Raw genomic sequence first — 23861 nt, 5'->3', positions numbered from 1 at the left:
TTCCTTAAAGGTATGCAAAGATGACATAACCAATATGGTTTGATCCTGAGACTTTTGTGTCTTCTGTCCCAGGGAAGAGACTGGAGGAAGCTCAGGTCGAGGGGATGGACAAGATGTTTGGTCTGACAAGGAAAGCATACACTGTTTGCCCACAATGGACAAGGCCCTCTCCATGGCCTGGAAGGCAGCCCCCCCCCATAGAGAGATGGGAGCCTAGAACTGAAATGGACACCTTTGTAACTGTGGTCCCACCCCACACTGAGGTGGCTGCCGCCGAAGCCAGGATTGAGCTTACATATGCTGAAGCACCAAGGGGTCCGGAGGGCTACAAAAGTATCAATGTCAAACCCTGCCCCTCGGAATCAGCAATGAAGCCTTGAACCTGGCAAGCCTCTGGGTTTGACAAACCCGAAGAACTCAGGGTAGCTATCGGTGCAGCAGAAAGATCTCTGACAGGCACCAAAACAGTCGAAGCCAGGAATGTTGGTACCAGGGGCTTCGAAAACTCAGTTGGAGTCAAAGGAGGAATAAGCAGTGGTGTGGAAGTAGGTATGGTTCCCACAGCTAACATTGCTAGGAACCATGGAAGGAGGGAACTCCCTCGCTGTAAGGAGCTGATCCACCAGTTTCATAATAATCAGATTCGGACAAATTCTTGGTGGATCGAACTGAAGAAGCTGATGCAGATTTTGGTGGATGTTTCTCCAAAAAGGGTCTGTGAGGATGGCCCACAAAAAGATCTACTGAGGGGGAATATGTGGTATGTGGTAAAATTATAAGTGAAGGGTCCTTCGGTTCCATATGCTTGGTTTGTACCAAAGAGGAAGTATCTTTAATTGACATCAGTAACAATGTGCATCAAAACGGGTACTGAAGACGTTAGTGCCAAAGACGTCAGTGCAGAAACAGGCACCGTTGGCATAGAGGACTGAATAGTTTGGCCCATTGGTTCCGAGGAGGCTGTTGGCACCATGGGAGTTTTGGTGGTTACAATGAGCATGTTGAAACTGACTGACTTCGTTTTTTTGGTTTGGAAATTGAGGAGGAAGAAGTAGATGAACTGGCTTCAGTTTTTAGACCAGATAAAACCTTGTCAAAGTCGACTTAAGAAAACCTTTTAAAATTTGTTTGTTTTTACAGTCAATCAGAGTTCTGTGGCTAAAACTGTGCTAGATTGCACAATCCTCTTGTAGATGGACCACACCGAGGCAATAGAGACGGAGTGTGTCCATCTGAATTTGGCATCTTCTTATTGCGTTTTTGGCACCTCTTGAAACTACAAATGCCTTTGGCGGGTTTGTCGCCATTACAAAAAACAAAGGCCACAATACGCACACATGCTCACACAACCAGTCTTACTAAAAAATCTGAAAAGGAAAGGGCTTTTTTTTTTTTTACCTAAGTAAAGGGAAAAGGGCAAGAAGAAAGGAACTACCACCAATGGTATTTAAGAATACTCGAAGGTAAAGGGGAGAAAAGTACCAGAGATGGTACTTGAGAAAACTACCTAATGGTAAATCAGAGAAAAAACACACGTACCCACAAACTAAACTATCAAAAAGAGGAGCGAGTAGTAAGGGATGATATACTATAAGAAAATAGGAAAATCTAATTTACATTTTTTTTAACAATTAGCTGTCGTTCGAGAGATCAGAGAGAACACGTCTGGTACTATGAAGTGACAAATGAGACCTGAGGTAATTTGGTGAGGAGCATTGTGGGTAGAGCTTAGTTTGAGAGTTTTGGAACACGCAAGCTGGAATAACATCCAAGTCTGTTCCGAGGCTCAGAACTGAGCCCACAGTCAAGAATTATGTGAAGACTGACAACATAAGATCTAAAATTAGAAGGAAGAAGGTATGAGTTGTGCTTGTACACAGTGTCTATTCACTCAGAATGGTGTACACTTAGTGTAGACATTAATAAATCCCAAGGTACATCAATAAGATTTTTTATTTTCTTCATGTATGACTGCATTAGCTACTTAAAACATTAATAAGAGGTCCAGATTTCACTTCTGTGGTATCCGCTTCATAGATTCATAGACACAAAGACTGTTACTAGGCTAACAACTCGAGCCATCCTTTTTAAGCCTAGCCAAGTTTTCCCAAAAGAATAATGACATTTTGTATCCAAACAGAACAATGAAGGCCAAGCATTTATAAGCTACCTCTGTTCATAATTCTCCATCCATTGGTCTATGTTGCACTTAAACCAGGAAAATTAACTCCAGGCTACTATTTTACTGAGGCCAACAGTAGGTCAGGTCATATTTATACAGCTCCATTGACTGCTGTGAGATTAGAACGCCCTACCTATCTAGCTATACAATCTAGAGGACACAGTACTTAGTGCAAGCACCACTGCAGTAGCCATTTGGGGAGGCCTGCAGCTTTTGACTTCCCCACAAAGGATACAGCTGGAAGACATCAGGAGGTAAGGTATACCCCACTACCTACAAAGTCATCTTTTTGCAACCTGTACTATAGTTATTAATAGTGACTGCTTGCTTAAGGGTCCTAGTTTTACAGACTGTGCAGTTGAGATTATGCTCATGGTAGCTTGGTTGCTGTGTCTTCATTCCTTTTCTTACTTCCTTTCAATTTTCTTTTCAAGTATGTTGCTCACCTTCTCTACCTATTTACCTGTTCATCTAGATTTTTAACTATGTGGTGCAGGTATTATATCCAACAGTGCCTACAATCATGCTTGGGGATAAGGGGAATCAAAATTTAAATTTAGAGTGGGGAGCAGACTCATAATGCTTATCTCTTTACATTACGACCCTGCCGTTGATGTTGGGGAAGTTCACCATTTTTTTCAGCTCATTAAGCAGTTCAGTAGAGGATCAATAATTATTGCAGGGAACTTTAATTGCTTGTTTGGTTCTCAAAATACCACAGCTCAAAGGCCGCTCTAACATCTGGTGTAGGGTGTGTAAAGCAAGGGATGAGGGGCATGGTGTTAGTTAATGCAGCTCCATAACTCTCAACCTCTTAGAGCAATAAATATGTACAAATCCATAAAGAAAAGTGGGACAAAGGCCCAAAAAGAGGGACAATTGTTAAATACTGCACTTACAAACTTAGAAAGTGGATAGAATAACAGGTTTTGCATTAGCATGAATTTTCTGAAGGGTATGAAGTCGGAAACTGAAATGTCTGTCATTATTTTCTAACTTCAGTCTGTAATGAGTTGACTGTAATTTGTCAGAAAACCACAATTTTATGAAAAAGGGACTCAAACTATGAGGCAAATATCTGGACATTCTGCAAAAATCTGTACAGTTGAGAGGTATGTGCAGCTCCCATTATTGCTCAGGATGACCAGCGTTTTACATATCACTCCCCATGGCATGGTACAGCTACAAGAATTGATAAAATACTTATGGCAAAGCAACTTCATAGATCCCATCCCAGCTACAGAGTGGTTCCCTGTCCATATTCAGACTGTGAAGCTATTCAACTTAGTTTTTCAACATGGGATCCTCTACCTCACACAGTCTGGTGGTTGTATCCATTTTATACTACGTTACCCAGGAGTTTTCTGATACACATAAAGGGGAAGAATATTCTCCTCATATGCTGAGGGATACATTTAAAGGTTTCTACATTTTAAGTTGAGGTACTGGGCTAATGGGTTGTGGAGGAAGTGGAAGAAGGATTTACAGCAGTTAAAGGAATGCTAACTTAATTAGGCAGTAAAAGTTCAAAGTAGATACTGCGCATATTGAGTCCCTCACACAAATAAAACAGCAGATCCAATAGATAATAGACTAGAACACTAAGAATGCTTTGGATAACTTGAATCTTCAGTACTATGAGGTTCCCCTCCAGTTTTTTATAGATTGACTAGGAAATGTAAAAACAATGCCAGGCATTTTCCTATATTATCTAATAAGTGGAGGCAAATTCTCATGGAGCCTTTCCCCTTAAATCCATATCTGAAAAGTCTTCTGAATACTACCACTCCAGCTACAAAAATAACACCCCCACTGAGTCCTTTTCCTTCCTGGCACCAGTTCCTGTCTGCATTTTCCTAAGGTACCCATCCTGATGCAGAGCAAGTTTCTGAAGTAACAGACTACTAAGCAAGAAATTTCTGCACTAATCAAGAAGTTTAAATCCAACAAGGCTCCAAGAGTGTTGGAATCACTTCAGAGTTATACAAGTTGCTTCCCTCAGCACCAATACACCTTTCTGGAGAGCCTGTTTAGCAGTGACTTCCAGGCTATCATACCCCTCTTCATGATGAAAATCGTTTCTTGTGCCTCTTTAAAGTCACAGAAAGATCCAAGTTCTACCACAAGTTATAGGCCGATATCATTACTCAATATTGACAATAAAGTCAGTATGACTGGGAATCCAGAACACACCCCATGTTACCCTCACTTGTTCACCAAGATCAATCAGGGTTTGTCAAAAAATAGGTAATCCTTGGGCCATGTCTTACAGGTGGCACTCTGGCTGGAAAGGGGTCATTTAGTGAGTAAGTCTCTGGCATTACTATCAGTAAACAGAGAAAAGCTGTTACATTTATAGAAGCTCTAGCTGTTCTTTATAGAGACTCTCAGTCAGTGACTCGGGTGGGACCTTTCATTTCTAGCTATTTTCCAATAAGCAATTGGGTAAGGCAGGGATGTCCTTTGGCACCCCTTTTATTTCTTTTGGCTATAAAGCCACTTGCTGAGATGTTATGGGATACACTCCAGCCTACGCCAAATGAGGGCAAAAGTAGGAAGTAGATGGGAAGGATATCCTTGTTTGCTGATGATCATTTAGTATTTCTTGATGACACCATATGCACCTCATCTCCAGTATGGGCCCTTCTATCTTCTTGGGGCCTGTTTTCAGGATACAGGGTTAATCCTAATGAGTAGATTTTGATTTATAAAACCAACCTTTCAGTACATGGGTATAACCTTGGGATCAATGGGAAAAGGCACAAGGGGTATAAATGTGCAAATAATTTAAAACCAATTGCACTCCTCTTAAGATGAATGGAAGAACTGGTATATCCCCTTTGAGACTGGACTACTTTTAGTCAAAATTATTTTTTACCCAAAAGTCCTTTAGATACTTCAGGGGGGTCCCATTTAGGATTCCATTGAACCTTCCTAGGAAATAGGGTAACATTATTTTCAAATTTGTGATATCCTTCTTATCCACGGGAAGTGAAAGCAATATATTACTCATCATGTAAGTGCAGAGTTATATACCACCCCAGCTTAGTGACCACTTATGAATCAGTAACATTTAGGATCCAAAGGTAACTATGTAAAGGGAATTCAGCTCTGCCCTGGGAAAGACTTATGGCAAGCACCATACACCCTCATTGCTTACCTACACCATTTGCCTTTCAAAATAGTCTCAGCTATCACCCTTCTTAATACTATATGCCATAGCTATAGGGTCTCATAATAAAACTGCACATCTGTAGCTTCTTCTCAGTATCTAAATACAGTTTATTCCAGCCTACATAATAGTATTCAGAAGACTGACCCTATTAACATGTTGATAACATTGATGTCTCCTCCTGGTGCTCACCCCAGCTTTCAGAAGGCAATTAAAAATTTCCCATGGCAGTGCTGGTGGAGAAAATGTCTTGTCTTGTATTTACAGTTATATGCTGCCAATACTCTTAAACCCTTTAATGATGTCAGTTTAGCATACAGGATTCCAAAAGGTAATATTCTCTGTTGTCATCAGATGTGTGCAAATCTCAAGGCTATGGTTGGGACACAAGCCTTGCAAGCATTGTTGCCTACAGAACTGCTGAAAGTCTACATCCCTAGAATCTTGAATGATGGCAGTATTAAAAAAGGGATATCATCTCTGATGTCAATATTAACCCGGATTATGCATAATACTGTTGAAGAGTACAAAATAAACCATATGGGATCCTTCCCCCCGAGGATATAAAATTTCTAATCACTAAAGTCCTACAAACTCCATTTAAGTTTATGTCTCCCATCCAAGTGGAGATTATGTGCCTAGAAATATTTTCACAAGTTATTTATTGCCTCTGATATCATGCCCAAATCTCTTCAACTTCTCATTTTGTGCAAGAGATGCAGTCATCCTGACTCTCAGCCCACATGGGAACACATTTTTGGAGGTGCCCAAAGGTTCATCAATTTTGCTCCAATTCTAGGAGATGGTAGTTCAGTTCCACCAAATACCGGAAATAGATAGGGAGTATCTAGTATTGCATGACAAAATGTCAAATCATAAAATCTCAGATCCAGTAGTAAATATTTTGGTGCTGACACCTAAAAAGTCTACTACTCAGCAATGGAAATCCACTCTGTCCCCACAACTCTTGGACTGTTGGAACACAGTGCACCAGGTCTACAAGCCGAAACTACTGACTACATGGAAGTGGGTAGAGACCAGTCTTCTTGACTACATGGGCACTACACACCCTTATTTTGAATGGGACATCTTAACAGGGACACAATCTACAATAACATGGTGCTAACTTATCTAGAGTCTCCTTTAAATCCTCTGTACAGGTACCCTCTGGCATTAAGTAGGCACTATCCCCATGACAGTATATGCATAGGCTGTAATACGCGATGTGGGTGTTCTTTTCTTGTACTTTCTTACCTTTTCTTTTCCTTGGGTGAGCTTCTATTCTGTCATCATCTCTTTTGAATTAAGTACACTTCAAAAATGTGTAGAATATTCAAGATATATTATAGGTCTAGGATCTTTTTGATCAATGCTGTATGCTATTCTACAGTTCAAATTTAGTTCTGTATACATATTCAGAGATAAGCACTAGGCTAGCTTGCCTTTCACGGCCTAGCTAATTTCCCTTTTTGTGCTCAAGTTAACATATCCCATTTGGCTATTGTTTGGCCATTCATGGCTGATAATTATATATTACCCCTAATGAGAATAACTGGGATCATACCATAGATAATCGGAGGGGACCTATACATAGTATAAAGCATTTAGGAGCTACCTCTGTCCATTAGTAGTTTAGGAAGCAGTTGTGAGGTACACTTGAATATGGACATGGATGAACTTTGTTTTATGTGGATGGGGAGTCTGTTCCAGAGCAGTTGTAGCCTCTGTGAAATATACCTGTCCCTCCAAACCATTCTGGCAATGGTGAAGTAGAGGTTTCTGTCTCTAGACCACACACTTCTGATGCCATCTGACTTGCTGATGTGCAATAAATCCATCAGTACTGGGTTGGACAACGCCTTCTGTGCCAGACATAGGTCACCCATTAACAGTCGGTAGGATACAGATTTTATTGACAGGGTTTTGAATCGGTCCATGTAAGACCTGTTGTTTAGGCCTTGTTTCCTTTTATTAAGGTATCTTTGTGGGAGTTCCAGTTGTTGCATGTGTCTGGACAGATACATGGCAAAGGAGGCATTACATTCAATGACTGGCTTAATGAGGGCTGAGTAAAGGGGGACAAAGGCATCCCTAGATGTAGACACAATCCCTTTGTTCATAAGCTGTGCAATATAGTATTTTCTTACAAAAATGAACATGTTTTATATATATATATATATATATATATATATATATATATATATATATATATATGTTACGTTATGCATATATAGTTAAACAGTTTTAAATTTTATGCATTAGCTAAGGTTACCTGGGCATAGATATGTTAGAAACTATAATTGTATCCATTAGTTACATTTGTTAAATAGCACTGGACATGACTTGTAATCAGTTTTGTTTTGGGCACAATGTTTGTGGTTTATCTATAAAATTCAATGAACAAGTCATACAAAAAAGTTTTGATTGATGATCTTAAAATAAAACTGGCAACTATTTCAAATGTATAAAACATTACACTGATGAAATTACTCAAAGAACTGAAGAAAGCCCCTGGGAATGCTGGCTACATATCAGTATCTCATGCCCCAACCAAAATTCCATGCAATGCTGTTGTGAGACCAGCATAAGTCTTCAAAGGGATAATGGCACAGATGATGTAAACTCTGGCTCAGAAAAGAAGAACAGTTAAGGTTATGATTTACTGTTACACCATTACCACCCAAAGATCTGCCGAAACCTACCTTAGTTATAGTTTTGCATTACATTTGCCTGTTTTCAAATTCTTCACCAGAAAATTGATACTGTCATTCAAATGACCACCTCATGAATGTGACCACTACCGCTTCTCAGATGCTTATAAAAAATGTACACTACCAAGGTGAAACTTTACCCTTACTTCATAAAACTGTCATCTTTGAAAGACTTAAAACATTTTCACTGCATGTATCTCTGACAAACCATCACTGACAAAATTATCATGAAATTATTACAGCAGACCAGCAAAGATATATATACCAGCATTAATAAATATAAATCATTTCTTCTCACTACATTTGTTTACATAATAAAAAAAAATATTATGACTGGGTTGTTGATCGCAATTAGTTTGATATATGCTCAAGAAATTGATATCAAGAAATTCACCTCAACAAGGATCGAAAGGTGAATTTCTTAGAGTATATGTCAAGAATCAAGAAACTGAAGTTATAATACATAAGGTGTTTTAGTTTGCCCCCATTTTTTCCTGCTAATATAAAGTATAGGATCAAAAGTAATGACATACCTTGTGCTACCAAACAAACAGAAGACAGAGGTGAAGTTCACCTCCAGACAACAAACAGCTTAAAAGGTGTTGGACAATTCGCTCTGCCACATTTTTTTTTTTGTGGCATGTATGACAGCACAGTGTGCTACAGCTTTCAAAGCTTTCTTATGTATGAACCTTACTATTACAAAGTTATTTTTCCCAGAATGTGAAGTGCAATCAGCATGTTCCATGTATTACAAAAATTTCTTCCTGTGCTAAAAATGTTTGTACTTGGCATGCAATCACATAATCCACATATAAACACTTCTGACACTTAACTGCATGCTCATAAAAAGTGGACAATTTAAGCTGAGTTGTAAACAGCAGCAGTGACTGTTTTTAGCAAAATGCTTTCTGCCCCTGAAACTTACATAAATGCTGTGGGATATTAGCATGCTCTTTTTTCAGTCATAGTTTTCATGTAAAGTTACCAAAAAACATCCAGTTTTACACCCTAATGTGTAACTGCCTCCTTGTCTCTGAACATCAACACATCGTTTTGACTACCTGCAGTGAACTGTTGTATTACACATATTTGCTGCCTTTTATACCTCTTTCCATATTTTTTATTATTTAAACAAGAAACATGTTTATTAAATTATCATGTATGACAGTGCCCATGTTACATTTACATCTATGAAAATAAACCATAGTGACACAATCTCAGTTGCAATCATTATACATTAAAAAAATGATGAAACACTCAGACCATCAAAGCAATGAACACAGAAAAAATAAATGGTCTGGACACACTGGAACAGGCTATAAATTATTTAATTGGTAAAACAAAATAAAATACAAGCGCTTTCACCCTGCTGAAGTGATGGGCTTTTTCAAGTAAATGAAACAAACCATTGCAACAGTTACAACAACATATAAACTCTTTCCTTTAAAAAAGGTCCCAAAATTCCTTAAAGAAGTATACCTTCTTCCTTAACACAACTTCCTTTGGTTAAAAACCATATAGTAAATACATTTAAAAGTATGTGTAATATAAGTAATAAACACACAGAATAACATACATTGTCTTATTGTACATAAATAAAAAGTGTGAAACCACCACCAAAATTCATTATGGTTGCACCAAGGGGAATGTATACACATTTAAAATTTATTATTTCTATGTACTCTACACTTACACTCCTAATTTTTTTGCTTTTTTAATTAAATATGGTTTAATTGATATGTGGTCATTAAGTCCTGGGGGGTTAGTTGCGTTCAATTTAATTTGCCAATATGTTTCTCTGCAACACAACCAGTTCTCCCAATCACCCCCCTAGGGTCAACCATCACTTGTTCCAAAATTCCAAACATAAACCCTCTGTGGGTAGTTTCTGTGTGTACGTGTTTGTATAATGCATTGTTCATGTTTTTCCTTTTTATATTGTAGGTATGCTCATATATTCTTTTATTTAGGGTCCTTTCAGATTTTCCTACATAAAAACAAGGGCAGTCCCTACACACAGCTAAATAGACAATACCCCTGGTGTGACAATTACCCTTTCTGAAAGTAACCTGACTATTCAAACTGTTTTCCAACACTACTTGTTCCTTATCTATAATGCACCTACAATATACACACCTACCACATTTTTTTGACCCAGTTACAATCTGTTTTTCCACAACCTTATTGTTCCTCTCAAATAATTTCTTTAAATTAGTCCCTGTTTTGTATACATATCGGGGTTCATTACCTATCCTGTCCACAATCTCTTAGCTGTGTCTTAACATTTTCCAGTTTGACTCTACTATTTTTTTTAAGTCATTAGAGAAATTACTATACTGGATAACCAAGGCCCTTCCATAATTATTTTCTACTACATTATTAGTTGTAGACTTATATGATTTATACTGGGTATTCTGAGTGTAGGTGTTTGTATAATAAATACATTGTTTATGCTTTTCCTTTTTATTGGTTATCCAGTATAGTAATTTCTCTAGTGATTTTAAACTTTTTTTTTGCTAAATGTCTAGTTCCAGCTTTACTGTAACATGCATGCACTGTTTGGCAGGTTAATCTTGTATACAATTTATTGTCATTTGCATTTGAGCCTATGCCACATCTTGCAGAACTTTGTTTTATTGAAAACCCTAAAATAAATACACACACACACACACACACACACACACATACACACACACACAGAAAATACTCCCCTAAAACCTACAAACTTAATAATAACACACAAAACTATGTATTCCTTCAAATATTGAAGTTTTATCCCCTTAATAGGAACAAAAGTTCCAATCTGACAGCCACACACACAGATTTGAGCTAATCAGAAAGAAAGATTATCCATGCTATGACACATGGTAGAGCCTGTGAATCTATTAAGTACTGTCTGGTTTTGCCTTATCTTTATAGCTCTCCCCAGCTAGGAAAACACTTGAATGCTTTATCTTTATTAGATTGTCTGCTAGTGACATGAGAACCAAATACAGGACTGTGTACTAGAAAAAAGACCTTACTTGCTTTCTATTAAAACTTGTTTCTATATAAAGCTGATGGCCATAACCCAGTCATTCCCCTGTACAACAATGAGAAAAAGCACACTAATTTCTTTTGTCATGCTGTTTTAAACAGACCCCCCCCACACACTTTTTTTTTTTACATTGCAGTGATTACATTTCTTAAAACTGAACAAGGAGATAGAGAGAAGAAGGGAGAAGGAAATAAAAAGAATTAACACAAGCAACTATTTACATTAGTGTCCCCATTACACTTAAAATAACTAAAAAAACTAATTTCTAACATGCAGAGAAAATCATGCATCACCTCAGTAATACTGTTAAGAAAAAAAATTGGTTTGGTTTACTTACAGTTAACTCTCTCCCTCCTCTATCCATCTCTTGAGTATTTTTCCAAACATTAATTGCATGAAGTATGACATATGGTTTAGAGTCCACTTATGGGTTTAACAAAGTCCAAGAAAGTTCAATATTTCCAGATTTTCTTGTTCTGTTCCTGTTCATCTCCATCTCCCAAACCCTGTCTCTGCTTAATCTCCAGTGCACTCTCAATTCTTCTAGTCAACTCCTGTGCTTTTTTCCCCCCTCTCTCAAGCATTTTCTACTGAAACACCGGGAGAGGTTTCACTGACACAGTCTCTCAGTATTTTTTTATTACCAGAAAAATATGAAGCAGAATATCCTTCTGTTTCACAGCTCACTTTTTGTTGAACAAACTTTTGTGTTTCTTCCTTAGCATGTACTTCATCAAAAATGTTTTTGTTCCTCCATGGAAAAAAAATATTTTGAAGACTGCTGGGTACAGCAGTTTGAATCTCACACCTGCTTCTCAGTATTCACTATATAATAGAATAAATGTATTCCTCTTCTTCCTGGTGTACAATGAGTAGTCATTCTCCACAAACACTCTGTTGTCTCCCACTTTTAGTACTTTGCCCTTCTGCCACAGTTTTGTCAGACTTAGCTCCCTCTGCTGGTAAGACTGCATTTTTACTATTAAAGGTCTAGGTTGTTTTCTCATAGCCAGGTTTGGAGCAGACATACGATGTGCCCTTTCAATTAACACTTCCTGTTGTGGAATACCAGTCCAGTTGCTTATTTGTGCTTTCATGAAAATAATAGCCTGTTCCTTCCAACTTCTCGGGTACAACAGAAAATCTCAGGTTTTCTCTATATGCTCCGTCCTCTAATACTATTATTTTTTGAAACAGGTCTTCTTGCGCAGTCTAATATTCAGCCAGCCCTTTCTTCATTCTGACCTCTAAGTTTTGTAGTTTTATCATCTCATCTGAGTATCTGTTTAAAGCTTCTTCCATTTTCTTCCAGCCTTTTATTGTTTGAGTTGATATACTCAATCCGCGTTTCATTTATTTAAGTCAGGTCTGTATGCAATTGCTTTATACATTTCTCAAGGTTACTGAAAGTCAATGTTTTTTCATCACCTTTTGTAGCTCATTTTCCTTTGGGTCCTCTGTATTTCTTTTTTCCTGGCATTCGGGCAGTGCACTTACTAGTTAGTTACTGAAATTTACTCAGAAATCCAGGTCCACTGGCTTTCTCGGCTAAGTTTCTGTTTTCTCACGGAGACAGTAAGAATTAAGCTGTTAATGTGTAGCCATCTTGCAAATCCCATACTTCTTTTATTGATCATGTATCCGTATTAACATTTGGAATATGTTATATATATTTTGAACATGCACACACACACACACACATATATATATATATATATATATATATATATATATATATATATATATATATATATATATATATATATATATATATATATATAAATATATACATATATATATATATCTACATATATATATATATATATATATATATATATACACACATACATATATATATATATATATATATATATATATATATATATATATATATATATATATATATATATATATACACACACACACTCACACCTACATATCTACATGTATATGTATATGTGTGTGTGTGTGTGTGTGTGTGTGTATATACATATATATATATATATATATATATATATATATATATATATATATATATATATGTGTGTGTGTGTGTGTGTGTGTACGTTTTTCTTTTCCTGTTGATCATATATTTTTATTAACATTTGGAATATATGTATGTATATAGAGAGAGAGAGAGAGAGAAGGACATTTGGCCATGTTTCTCTAGTTGCTGTTACAGGAGAAACGAAGTCAAGCAAGGCACTCTGGAAGTAGCCAACCACATTCTGTGAGGAGTGCTGAAGGGCAGCGTCCCTTGGCCACCCTAAGTGTCACTAGCATTGACAGAAGCAGAGATTTAGTAGATTCCACTGTGAGAAAAGGTTACTGTACAGCAGACTGTTTCAATTAGTCCACCTAATTTTTCTGCATAACATGTTTGAATAGAAACAGTACTTCTCTTAAAATCAAAGACAGTCATGTTCCTTACTCTGTTTCAACGTTTTAATTTCATAATTGCTAATGAGTTTGGTATTTATCATTGCTAGCAGACTGTAGACCAAAACAAATGAGTGTACTCAAAGCATGGACTTAAACAGAATAAGAACAAATATGATTCAATTTTAGTCAAGAGATCTAAATTTCTCATAAGATAACTGATTTTTCACAGGACAGTACCAGGCTGTGATTGCATTATGAACCTAGTAATCAAACTTAGTACATATGCATTTACTATGTTATAATTATTTTTAAAGATCACAGAAGCATACAAGAATGTGCATGACAGTTACCTTATGATATAAAATGGTTTCCAGCAGGTTTACAATGGTAGCCTCGTGATGGATCTGCAGACAATAAAACAGTTATATGAAATATCATTGCTTAATTACTGTTTGAAATACATAGACGCCGCATAACATTTACTCCATCTTACATTACATTAGTCTGTAATTCCTGACAGAAGAAAAATTACAGATGTGTAAGGTACTCAAACCCATACCTTTCAATCACCAGAGACAAGAATTAGGGACAAAGCTCCTGAGTGACAGGGACATTTGCCTAAAATCAGGGACACTGAATTAGCATAAATTATGCAGATTCATGGAAAAGGTAGCAGAGTTGCAAAGAGAAGCTGTACAATACAGAGTTAAATTTTACTTTTACTATATTATAGCATCTTATACAAATATTTAAAACACTAGAAATGTTACTGCTAACAAAACATTCCCCTTTCAACATAAGAAGCAAAATCACACTGATCTATAAGTAAATTCTTTAATACTTTCGTACTCTCAAAAGTGGACCTAAAATATAACCCATTTGAGAAGGCACTTTACATTTGTTAGCTTGTCGCAACATTACAAGTCAAACAGAAACAAGTCAGCTACTACTTAATTACCATTCAGTGGCAGTATATGGCTCTTAAAGGAAATCTCTAATTTGAAACTCCAAAAACATTTTTTTTTTATTTCAACTTAGTTAACTTGCAATACAGAAAGCAAAGATCACAGTTAGCTACCAAAATACATATATAAAAATGTTCTATATAAAAACTGCCTTCTAAAAATGCTAGTATCCCAGAGACTACTGCTTCTCTGGAACAGGGTCCTCATCTATGTGAAGCAGAGTTCCTCCCTAACCCAATTCAATTGGACAACTAGATGGGGGAACAGGAAATTAATCCCCGGTTTGGCACCTATGTTGTTAATGGACACAAGCAGCCTATAAATCATTCATCTCCCAGGACTCTCTTTGTAAATGTTTAATCTCTCAAGCCCCTGCTTACACAATCAGGATATCAAAACTTTTTTTTTTAATTTATTTAAACACGAAATATCTTTATTAAATGATCAGTTATGACACATGCAATCATATATTTATATAAATGAAAACAAACCAAATTGACATATATTCAGTTGCAAATATTATACATAACATAATCTATCCAGTCACTGTCAGTCAAACATTACAAAGCACATTCAATTCCAACCTCATTCCTTCACCAAAACATTATTCTGCATGCATTGCTCCCTCAATTCCCATTTTTCTTCTATGCAATTTGTTTCTACCCTTTGCCAAACATCCCACTCCCAGATGTTTTATCTCTGTTAATATATTTACTACTTCTAGAACATTTGCTTTAGCCTTTGATTTCCATTTTCCGATAATAGCTTTTTTTGGCAGCCAACAGAATTAAACTCAGCAAGGCCTTACTATGTCTAGGCAATTCTGATTCTGCATCATAGCTCAACAATGCATTTCCTTGGTTACACCAAATTGTTCACCAAGTATTTCTATTACAGTAGTCTGCAGGGAATTTTTAAAGTCTGCCAACTCATTTCACTTTCAAAAATATGTTCCCAATTGCCTATTTCTTCTGCATCACACCTTCAACATTTGCAATATCATAGCTCAACAATGCATTTCCTTGGGTACACCAAATTGCTCACCAAGTATTTCTGTTACAGTAGTCTGCAGGGAATTTTTAAAGTCTGCCAACTCATTACACTCTCAAAAATATGTTCCAAATTGCCTATTTCTTCTGCATCACACCTTCGACATTTGCAGTCTAACTGAGAAAAAATTATTTGGAGTCTGCCTGGGGTATAAAAATACATATGCAAACACTTCCAGGCAAAGATTCTAAATATTCTAGACTTTGTTGCATATTTGGGAGCCATATATACATCTCCCATTTTCTCTTTGTGAATTACTTATTCAGTCTCTCTTCCCAATCCTTTCTAATCTCCTCTGACTGGCTCCTATAGTTATTATGCAATATTTTATATGCCTACTAATTATCCCTTTTTAACAGTGGCTTCTCTTCTAGATTCTAATAAAACTCTCCCAGTGCTGGTCTTTCATTTAGGATCCCCCTATTTCTTTCTCTTTGCCTATACTCGATAGCAGTCTTTGATAGGGAACCCAATCTCTAGCCCGCAGTTGAAATGAATTACTGGCCACTTCCCATTCTACTTCCTTTCCCTCTCTAATTACTTGCTTCTAATACCCTGGTTACTTCTCCAGTTTTTTTCCAGTAAATTCCAGCCCCCTCTTGCCTGTTCTCTGTCCCCCTAACTGCAGTAACCCTATCAGCTGAATTTCCTTTCTCCATCCTCATGTGGGCTTAGTTCTTAGAATATTTTCTGCTACTTTATGAATAATATTCTGTATGATTGTTTTTATTCTCCTTAAGGTCTGCATCCAAAATCCAAATCTCTCCTTATTTCTTGAGCTCCCCCCACCCAGTTACATCATTATCCCTTTCCACTCTGAAGTATAATGTTCTGCTTGTGCTATGTATAGGAGCTTTAACTGTGTAGCTCTGAAATACCCCCTTCAAATCAGGTAATTCCAAAAAAAACTTGTTCTTTTGTAAGAATCAACTTATCCCATTTGACTCTTGTCCTCTTCCCCTTCCAGATAAAATCCTTTTACTCTTTATTAATCACTATCCACAACTTCTTCTCTGTTTCTTTTCCAACAAACATCTTTATTCAATTTTCACTCATGACATAGACAATCTTATATTTATACAAATGAAAAAACAACATGACTCCACCTTAGCTGCAAACAGGATACATCACAGATACTACTGAAACAACTGTAGTTGCAAACATTATACGTCACTTATAATCTGTCCAGTAACTGTCAGTTAAGCATTATGTGGCTCATTCAAATCCTGACTCTTAAACCTTGTTACTGCTCTGCATATACTGTTCCCACAATTCCCATTTAACTATGTAGCTTGCTCCCTCCCTTTTCTAAAGATGCCAATTCCAGTTGTCTTATCTCCGTTACTATATTCACTACTTCTAGTAAAGTTGGTCTAAACTTTGATTTATATTTTCTAGTAATTGCTTTTTTGGCAACCACCATAATTAGATTCAGCTAGGCTTTGCTATGTCTTGGCAATTCCGATTCTGTATCATAACTCAAAAAAATAATCTCCCAAGACAATACAATCTGCTCACCCAGCTTCTCTGACAGAGAGGTCTGCAGAGAATCCCTAAAGTCTGCCAGCTCATTACACTCCCAAAATATGTTGCCAGCTACCTCTTTCTTGCCCTTCACACCTCCAACACTTGCTATCCACCTAAGGAAAAATTATTTGGAGTCCATTTAGGGTATAAAACCACCTATGTAAATACTTTGTGGCAAAGATCCTAAATCTTCAAGACTTTGTTGCATATTTGGGAGATATGCATATATCCTCCCATTGTCTCTTTGTGAATTGCTTATCCAATCTCTCTTCCCAATCCTTTCTAAGCTCCTCTGATTGATTCTTATAATTATCATGCAGTATTTATATGCTTAGCTAATTATTCCTTTTTTAACGGCAGCTTCTGTTCCAGATTCTATTAAAAACTCTACAAGTGCTGGTCTTTCATTCAGGAGGCCCCTATTTCTTTCTCTTTGCCTGTACTCTGATATCAATCATTGATAGGGAAGGCAATCTCTAACCTGCAGTCCAAATAAATTCTTGGTCTCTTCCCATTCTATTACAGTTCTGTTTCCAGTTATCTGCTCCCAATACCTTGGTTCCTTTGCCAGTTCTCTCCAATAAATTCCAGCCCTCTCTTGCCTATTATCTGTATCCCTGACCACAGTCATCCTTATTGGTAAAATCTCTTTTCTCCATTCTCGTGCTGGTTTGGTTCTTGGAATACTCCCTGCTATTCTATGAATATAATACTCCGTATGATCTTTGTTGTTCTCCTTAAGAGTCTGCATCCAAAATCCCAATCTCTCCTTATTTCTTGAACTTCCTCCCTGTATAAGATCATTCCCTTCCACTTTGAATTATAGTTTTCTGCTTGTGCTATGTGCAAGAGCTTTAACTGTGTTGCTTTAAAATACCCTCTCAAATTGCGTAACCCTAGTCTGCAGTGTTCTATTGGAAGAATCAGCTTATTCCACTTGACCCTTGCAGTCTTACCTTTTCAGATAAAATCCTTCAACTCTTTTTTAATTGCTATCCACAGCTTTGCCTCCGGTTGCTAAAAATATGCCTGAACTGTGTATGACTAAAGGGATCAAAAACATTTTAATGGTTTGTATCTTAGCATCCATATCCATATAACAAAGCTTCCAGTTTCTCAGTTTGTTATTATCTTCTGTTTAGTCTCTTCCCACATATCCTTAGCTGCCACAACAGAGTAATTTCTAATCCATACTCCTAAATACTTCATTTTATCATGTTCCCATAAATATGACTATTGTTGGACCAATTCGTGTGTGGGTACATAATTTACTGCAATTGCCTTTGTTTTAGCTTCATTAATTTTGTATGATGAGAAGATCTAAAAGTGTTTTAAAATGTTCTACAACATCGTAATGTGCCCTTCTGGTTTTGTCATGTATAAGATTATATTATCTGCAAATAGAACCAGCTTTTCCTGACTACCATACCAATTATATCCTTGACTTTTTTGAATCCGAAATATACTGCAAACTACAAAGGGAAAGCAGACAACCCTGCCTGGCTCCTCGACTCAAGCAGAAATTATTGGAGAGGACCCCATCTATTTTAATCTGTGCCTCAGATCCTTCATATATTCTTCTAATCAACTTATAATTGTATCAGGGAAAGCAAATGCTTCCATTGCCCTGCTCATGAAGTCCCAGTCTACACTATCAAATGCTTTCTCTGCATCAAGATCCACCAATAAAAGTAGCATTTTCTTACATTCTGCTTCCCTCTGGATCATCAATGTTCTGTTAATATTGTCAAATGTTTGCCTCCCCTCCACAAAATCACACTGATCCATATCTATCGATTTTGGTATCACTTTTGCCATTCTTTTAGCCATTATAGACAAACACTTTATAATCATGGTTTAGTATTGAAATGGGCCTGTATGAAGCTGAATCCGATGGATCTTTACCCTCTTTAGGTATTACCATTACCACCGCCTTCTTCCAGGATGCTGGCACTTCTCCTCCTCTTAAAATACTGTTAAATAAAACCTTCCAGATCTTTATCAGTTTTTCCCTTCTAACTTCCAAACTTCCACAGGAATACCATCTACACCTGGGGACTTTCCTGTAGACTGGTTATACATTGCCATTTTTATCTCATCCCTTCCTATCCTGTTAGTAATTGAGCCTCATCTACCTCTAACCTAGGCATATTTAATTCTTCCATAAACACTTCAATTTGTACTTTTTCTTGATTTCCATATTTCTCTGCTTTATACAAACTTTCATAACATTTCCGAAATACTTCTAATAATTCTACAGTGTTGCTTGTCTTCTTCCTTGTTATAGGCTCCCTAAGCTTGGTGATAGCCTTTTCCACTTTGTGTTGCCCAAGCTGTTGTGCTAAAAGTTTTTGTGCTCTAGAATTATTATCAAAGAACAGTTGCTTAACAGCAATCTTTCTAAACAGATGCATATGGTTGAAGTAATCCCTTATTTTCTGTTTAGCATTCTGCAGTTGCACCTTTTCTTTTCTGAGAAATTCCCCCTATTTTGTAATACTTAAACATTTGTCAATCCCTCTAAATAATTCTTGTTAGTGTTTAACCATCTCTCCCTTCTTTTATTTCCACCCTAATTTTAAACTCCACTTTAATTTTATCACACTCCCTTGCTATGTTTTCAGAAGAAAATTCTATCTTCTCTAGTAGCTCCTGAAATAATTCCAAAACCCATCCCTTGAATTCCTCTTTTTTCAACCAATAGGTGGGAAAGCGACAATGTCTCATTTTTATTTCATTACCTTGCATTTTTTAGTTATTATTGGCATATGATCTAAAATAGTTATTGGGTACGTTTCAAGACCTTCAATTAAGTGCACATGTTCCTGTGAGATATATAATCTATCTAGCCTAGCCAAGTTTTTGTATCTCCGTGAGTAATATGTAAATTCACTCCAAACTCCTAGTACTGAATTCACACATCTTCCACGCTAAACATTTTCATAAATGTCTTCAAGAATCTACTCTCCTTTGTTATATTTTCCCTTCTAGGCCCCCCAGAAACATCCTCACTGTTGCAAACCAAATTCTAATCTCCACCTATAAGTAATATTCCTTGCTAAAAGCTGATTATTTCTCCCAGAATTTTATTAAGCTTCATTACTGCAGTTTTAGGGGGGGTGTAAATGCATGCCAGTGTAATCCTAATCCTCCTCCCTAGCCAGTAGCCCCTTAGTACTATGCATCTTCCATCATCTTTTTTTTTTTTACCTCTGCTATCATTATTGGAGCTACTCTTGCAATAAGTACTCCTCTTTACCGTTGGCCCAGACATTCCACTGAATAACCACCCTGAAAACTTTTCTTTATCAAAGTCACATGCTCAGTTCTTTCCAAGTGTGTCTCCTGTAGCATAGCTATTTGCACTCTACATTTTGTAATATAATTCACTACTCTTTCTTTTTTATGTTTATCTGTAAGACCATTCAGACTGAAAGACATTACAGAAAGCATAATTGTCTTATACAGTTATTATTACCACCTTTTATGTACAACTGCTTTTTTGTTAAATGTCTAGTTCCAACTTCTATGTTACATGTATATACTACTTGGCAGGCTGGTCTTTTATACAGTTGTTTCTTGTCATATGCATTTGTGCCTATGCCACATCTTACATAACTTTTTGTTTTTTGAAAGCCCTCAAACAGAACAAGCAACCCCCCAAAAACTCTCCTAAAACCTATTAACTTAATTACACACAAAACAATGTACATCTTCAAATATTGAAGTTTTTGCTTCCTAAGAAGAACATAAGTTCTAAGTTGATAGTGGTTAGTCGTGCTAAGATGTATGGTACAGCCTGTGCTACTAGTAAGTGCTATTTGATTTTGTATGTCTTTATAGCTTCCCCAGTTGAGAAAACACTTGAATGCTTTTAGTAAGCGCTTTCTCCAAGCCATTTCTCTTTATCAAATTGTCTTCTAGTGACATGCAAACCAGACACAAACCCGCTAAGAGTACCTTGTTTATCAGACAAAAAGCCTTACAATATTTAATATTCTTTTTCCTTTACATGCTTTGTAATGAACTTGTTACTAGATAACGCCTAAGGTTTTAACCCAGTCAAAAGCATGGGAAAAAGCACACTGATATTTCCTTTGTCACACTCCCTTAACCAAACCATTCCTCTCCCCTCCTCCTTTTTCTTTTTTTTTTTTCAACTGCAGTGCCTACATTTCTTAAAAACTGAATGAAAAAGAGAAAATGCTGAAAAAGAAAAAAAAGCACCTGTTTATTTTAATATCCCCATGCATTTTAAACTGAGAAAACATTACTTCAGTTCTAATTGGTTTTGCATTATCTTTAAAGCAGTCACAACTGGGGAAAACCCTGATTGTTTTCAGAGAACATTATGTCCTAGTCAATTTCTCTGTTCTTTTTCCCCCTTTTCCCTCATCCAATCCCCTTCTGCCAGACTCTCTAGTTTCTCTTTATCAGATTGTCTCCATGAAGACATGAAGACTATCTGCAGAAATGCTACTTAGTATACTTACATGCAACTGCTAGAAAAAAGCCTCATATTATTCAATATTCTTATTAATTTATTTGCTCTCTCTCTTAAAACAAAGGTCCTTAATCAATCATTTCCCATGCAAATTTTTTTATCATTGCATTGCCTATATTTCTCATAACTGTACAAGAAAAAAAAAGAACAGGGGAGAAAAAGAAAAAAAAAACACCAGTTTACAATCCCTATTACACTTAAAAACAACATGCAGAGAGAAAATCATGCACCACAAATACAGTGCTATTAAGAAAAGAATGTGTTTCTTTACTTACAGTAAGTGTTCTCCCCTCTCTTCCCCTCCCCAAAGCATTTCCAAACATTAATGACATGAAATAGGGCATACACTTTAGAGTCCCCCACACATCAAACAAATTTTGAAAAAGTCCAATATTTCCAGATTTTCTTGTTCTGTCATATGTCATAAATATAATTATTGCATTGCAATCCCAAAAGTTACTGATTGCATTACTGTTCTTCTCCATTACTGAAATCCTGTCTCTGCTTCATTTCCAATGTACTCTTGATTCTTCTAGTGAACTCTTGTGCTCCCAGACTTCTCTCCAACATTTTCCACTGAAATACTGGAAAAGGTTTCACAGGTACATTCTCTCTGTGGTCTTTATTACCAGAAGAACAAGAAGCAGAATATCCTTCCATTTCACAGCTCAATTTTTGTGGAACAAACTTTTGTATTTCCTCATTAGCATGCATTCCATCAAAAACAGTTTTGTCCCTCCAGGGAAGAAGACTTTGAAGACAGGTGGATACAGCAGTCTGAATCTCCCACCTGTATCTCAGCATTTTCTGGACAGTGGAATGAATTTACTTCTCTTTTGCCTGCTGTACGAGTAATAATTCTCCACAAACATTCTGCTATCTCCCACTTTTAGTATTTTGTCCTTCTCCACAGTTTTTTTTAGAATCAACTACTTCTGCTGATAGGATTGCATCCTTACTATTACATGTCTAGGTTTGGAGCATACACACGATGTGCTCATTCAACTAACAGTCCTGCTGTGTAATACCAGTCCACTTGCTTATTTCTGCTTTCATAAAATTAATGGAGTCTGTTCCTTCCAGCTCCTAAGGTATAGATGAAAAATCTCATTTTGTCCCGTGTTTATATCACGTTATCGAAAGATGAAAATAGAGAATGCTATTTCATCGAACCTAAAATATCTAAACCACATAATATTGATCATTCAGAACAGCAAATTTTTTTCCTTGGGAAAAATTTGCTACTCCGAAACACATACACACAACACAAGCACACCTAAAAAACATCAATACACACACATACACTTATAATCCTACAACTAACCCTACACTAAACTATACATACACTACTATCTATCCACTTACCTTAACCCAAACTCTAATCCTAAGGTCCGTCACTATCGCACACTTACCTAACCCGCCCCCTAACCCTAACTCACTTAACCCGCCCCTAAAGCTAATTCACCTAACCCGCTCCCTAACCCTAACTAACCTAACCCACGCCCTAATCCTAACAACCACACAATCGCACACTTATCTGAACCTGACCCGTAAATCTCCACCACAGCACTGAAAATAGCGAAGCCACAGAACCGGCCAACTGAATTCTTTCCCTTGGAAAGAATTCGGTGTTGTGCAGTTTCGCTATTTTTAGTGTTCGATTAAAACGGGTTGATATTAGAACATTCAAAGTTTTAAAACTTTGATGTTCTGATATAGACCCTTTGTCCCTACGTGCTCTGTTCTCTAATTCTATTATTTTTTTTAAACATCTCTTCCCGAGCAGTCTCATATTCAGCAAAACCTTTCTTCATTTTCACCTCTGATTTTTATCATCTCATCTGAATATCTGTTTAAAGCTTCTTCTATTTGTTTCAGCATTTTGTTTGTCTTGGTATACTCTACCCGTGTCTTATTTATTTTAACCACGTCTGTATGCAGTTGTCTTATATCTTCCTGGAGGTTATTGGAAGTCATGTCTGAAGGTTGTATTACTTTTTGCTGAACAGCTGCAGGACTCTCCCCTGGCAGTGTTTCTTCCTCACTTTTTGCAGCTGATTTTTTTCCAGGTGTTCTGTGTTTCTTTATTCCTGACATCCAGACAGTGTACTTACTAGCCAGTTACTGAAATGTACGCATAAACACAAGTCTACTGACCTTCTCTGCTGAGTTTCTGTTTACACACTGGGAGAGCTAGAAACAACCTGTTACTCAGTGGGCAGTCATCTTGGAAGTCTCCACAACTTTTCCTCTGTAATATGCTTGACCAGTGTATAAAACTAAAGGGACTAAAAACATTTTCACTGCTTGTATCTTGTTACCCATATC

At 36.8% G+C, this 23861-nt stretch overlaps 1 protein-coding gene across 1 annotated transcript in view; it reads right to left on the bottom strand.

The window, feature by feature from the left end:
* ZMYND10 (zinc finger MYND-type containing 10) overlaps positions 1–23861 on the bottom strand; it is a 1873846-nt gene that overhangs the window by 1344618 nt on the left and 505367 nt on the right. The window contains exon 4 of the mRNA XM_044078166.1: positions 13838–13891. Coding sequence (XP_043934101.1) covers positions 13838–13891 — 54 coding nt within the window. The remainder of the gene's footprint in view (positions 1–13837; positions 13892–23861) is intronic.

The sequence above is a fragment of the Protopterus annectens genome, chromosome 7.part0, assembly GCF_019279795.1.
Source record: "Protopterus annectens isolate FY-2018-M chromosome 7.part0, PAN1.0, whole genome shotgun sequence".
In the NCBI taxonomy this organism is placed as follows: Eukaryota; Metazoa; Chordata; order Ceratodontiformes; family Protopteridae; genus Protopterus; species Protopterus annectens.
Note: the sequence above shows the minus strand (reverse complement) of the source record. Positions and strands in the feature narration are given on the sequence as shown.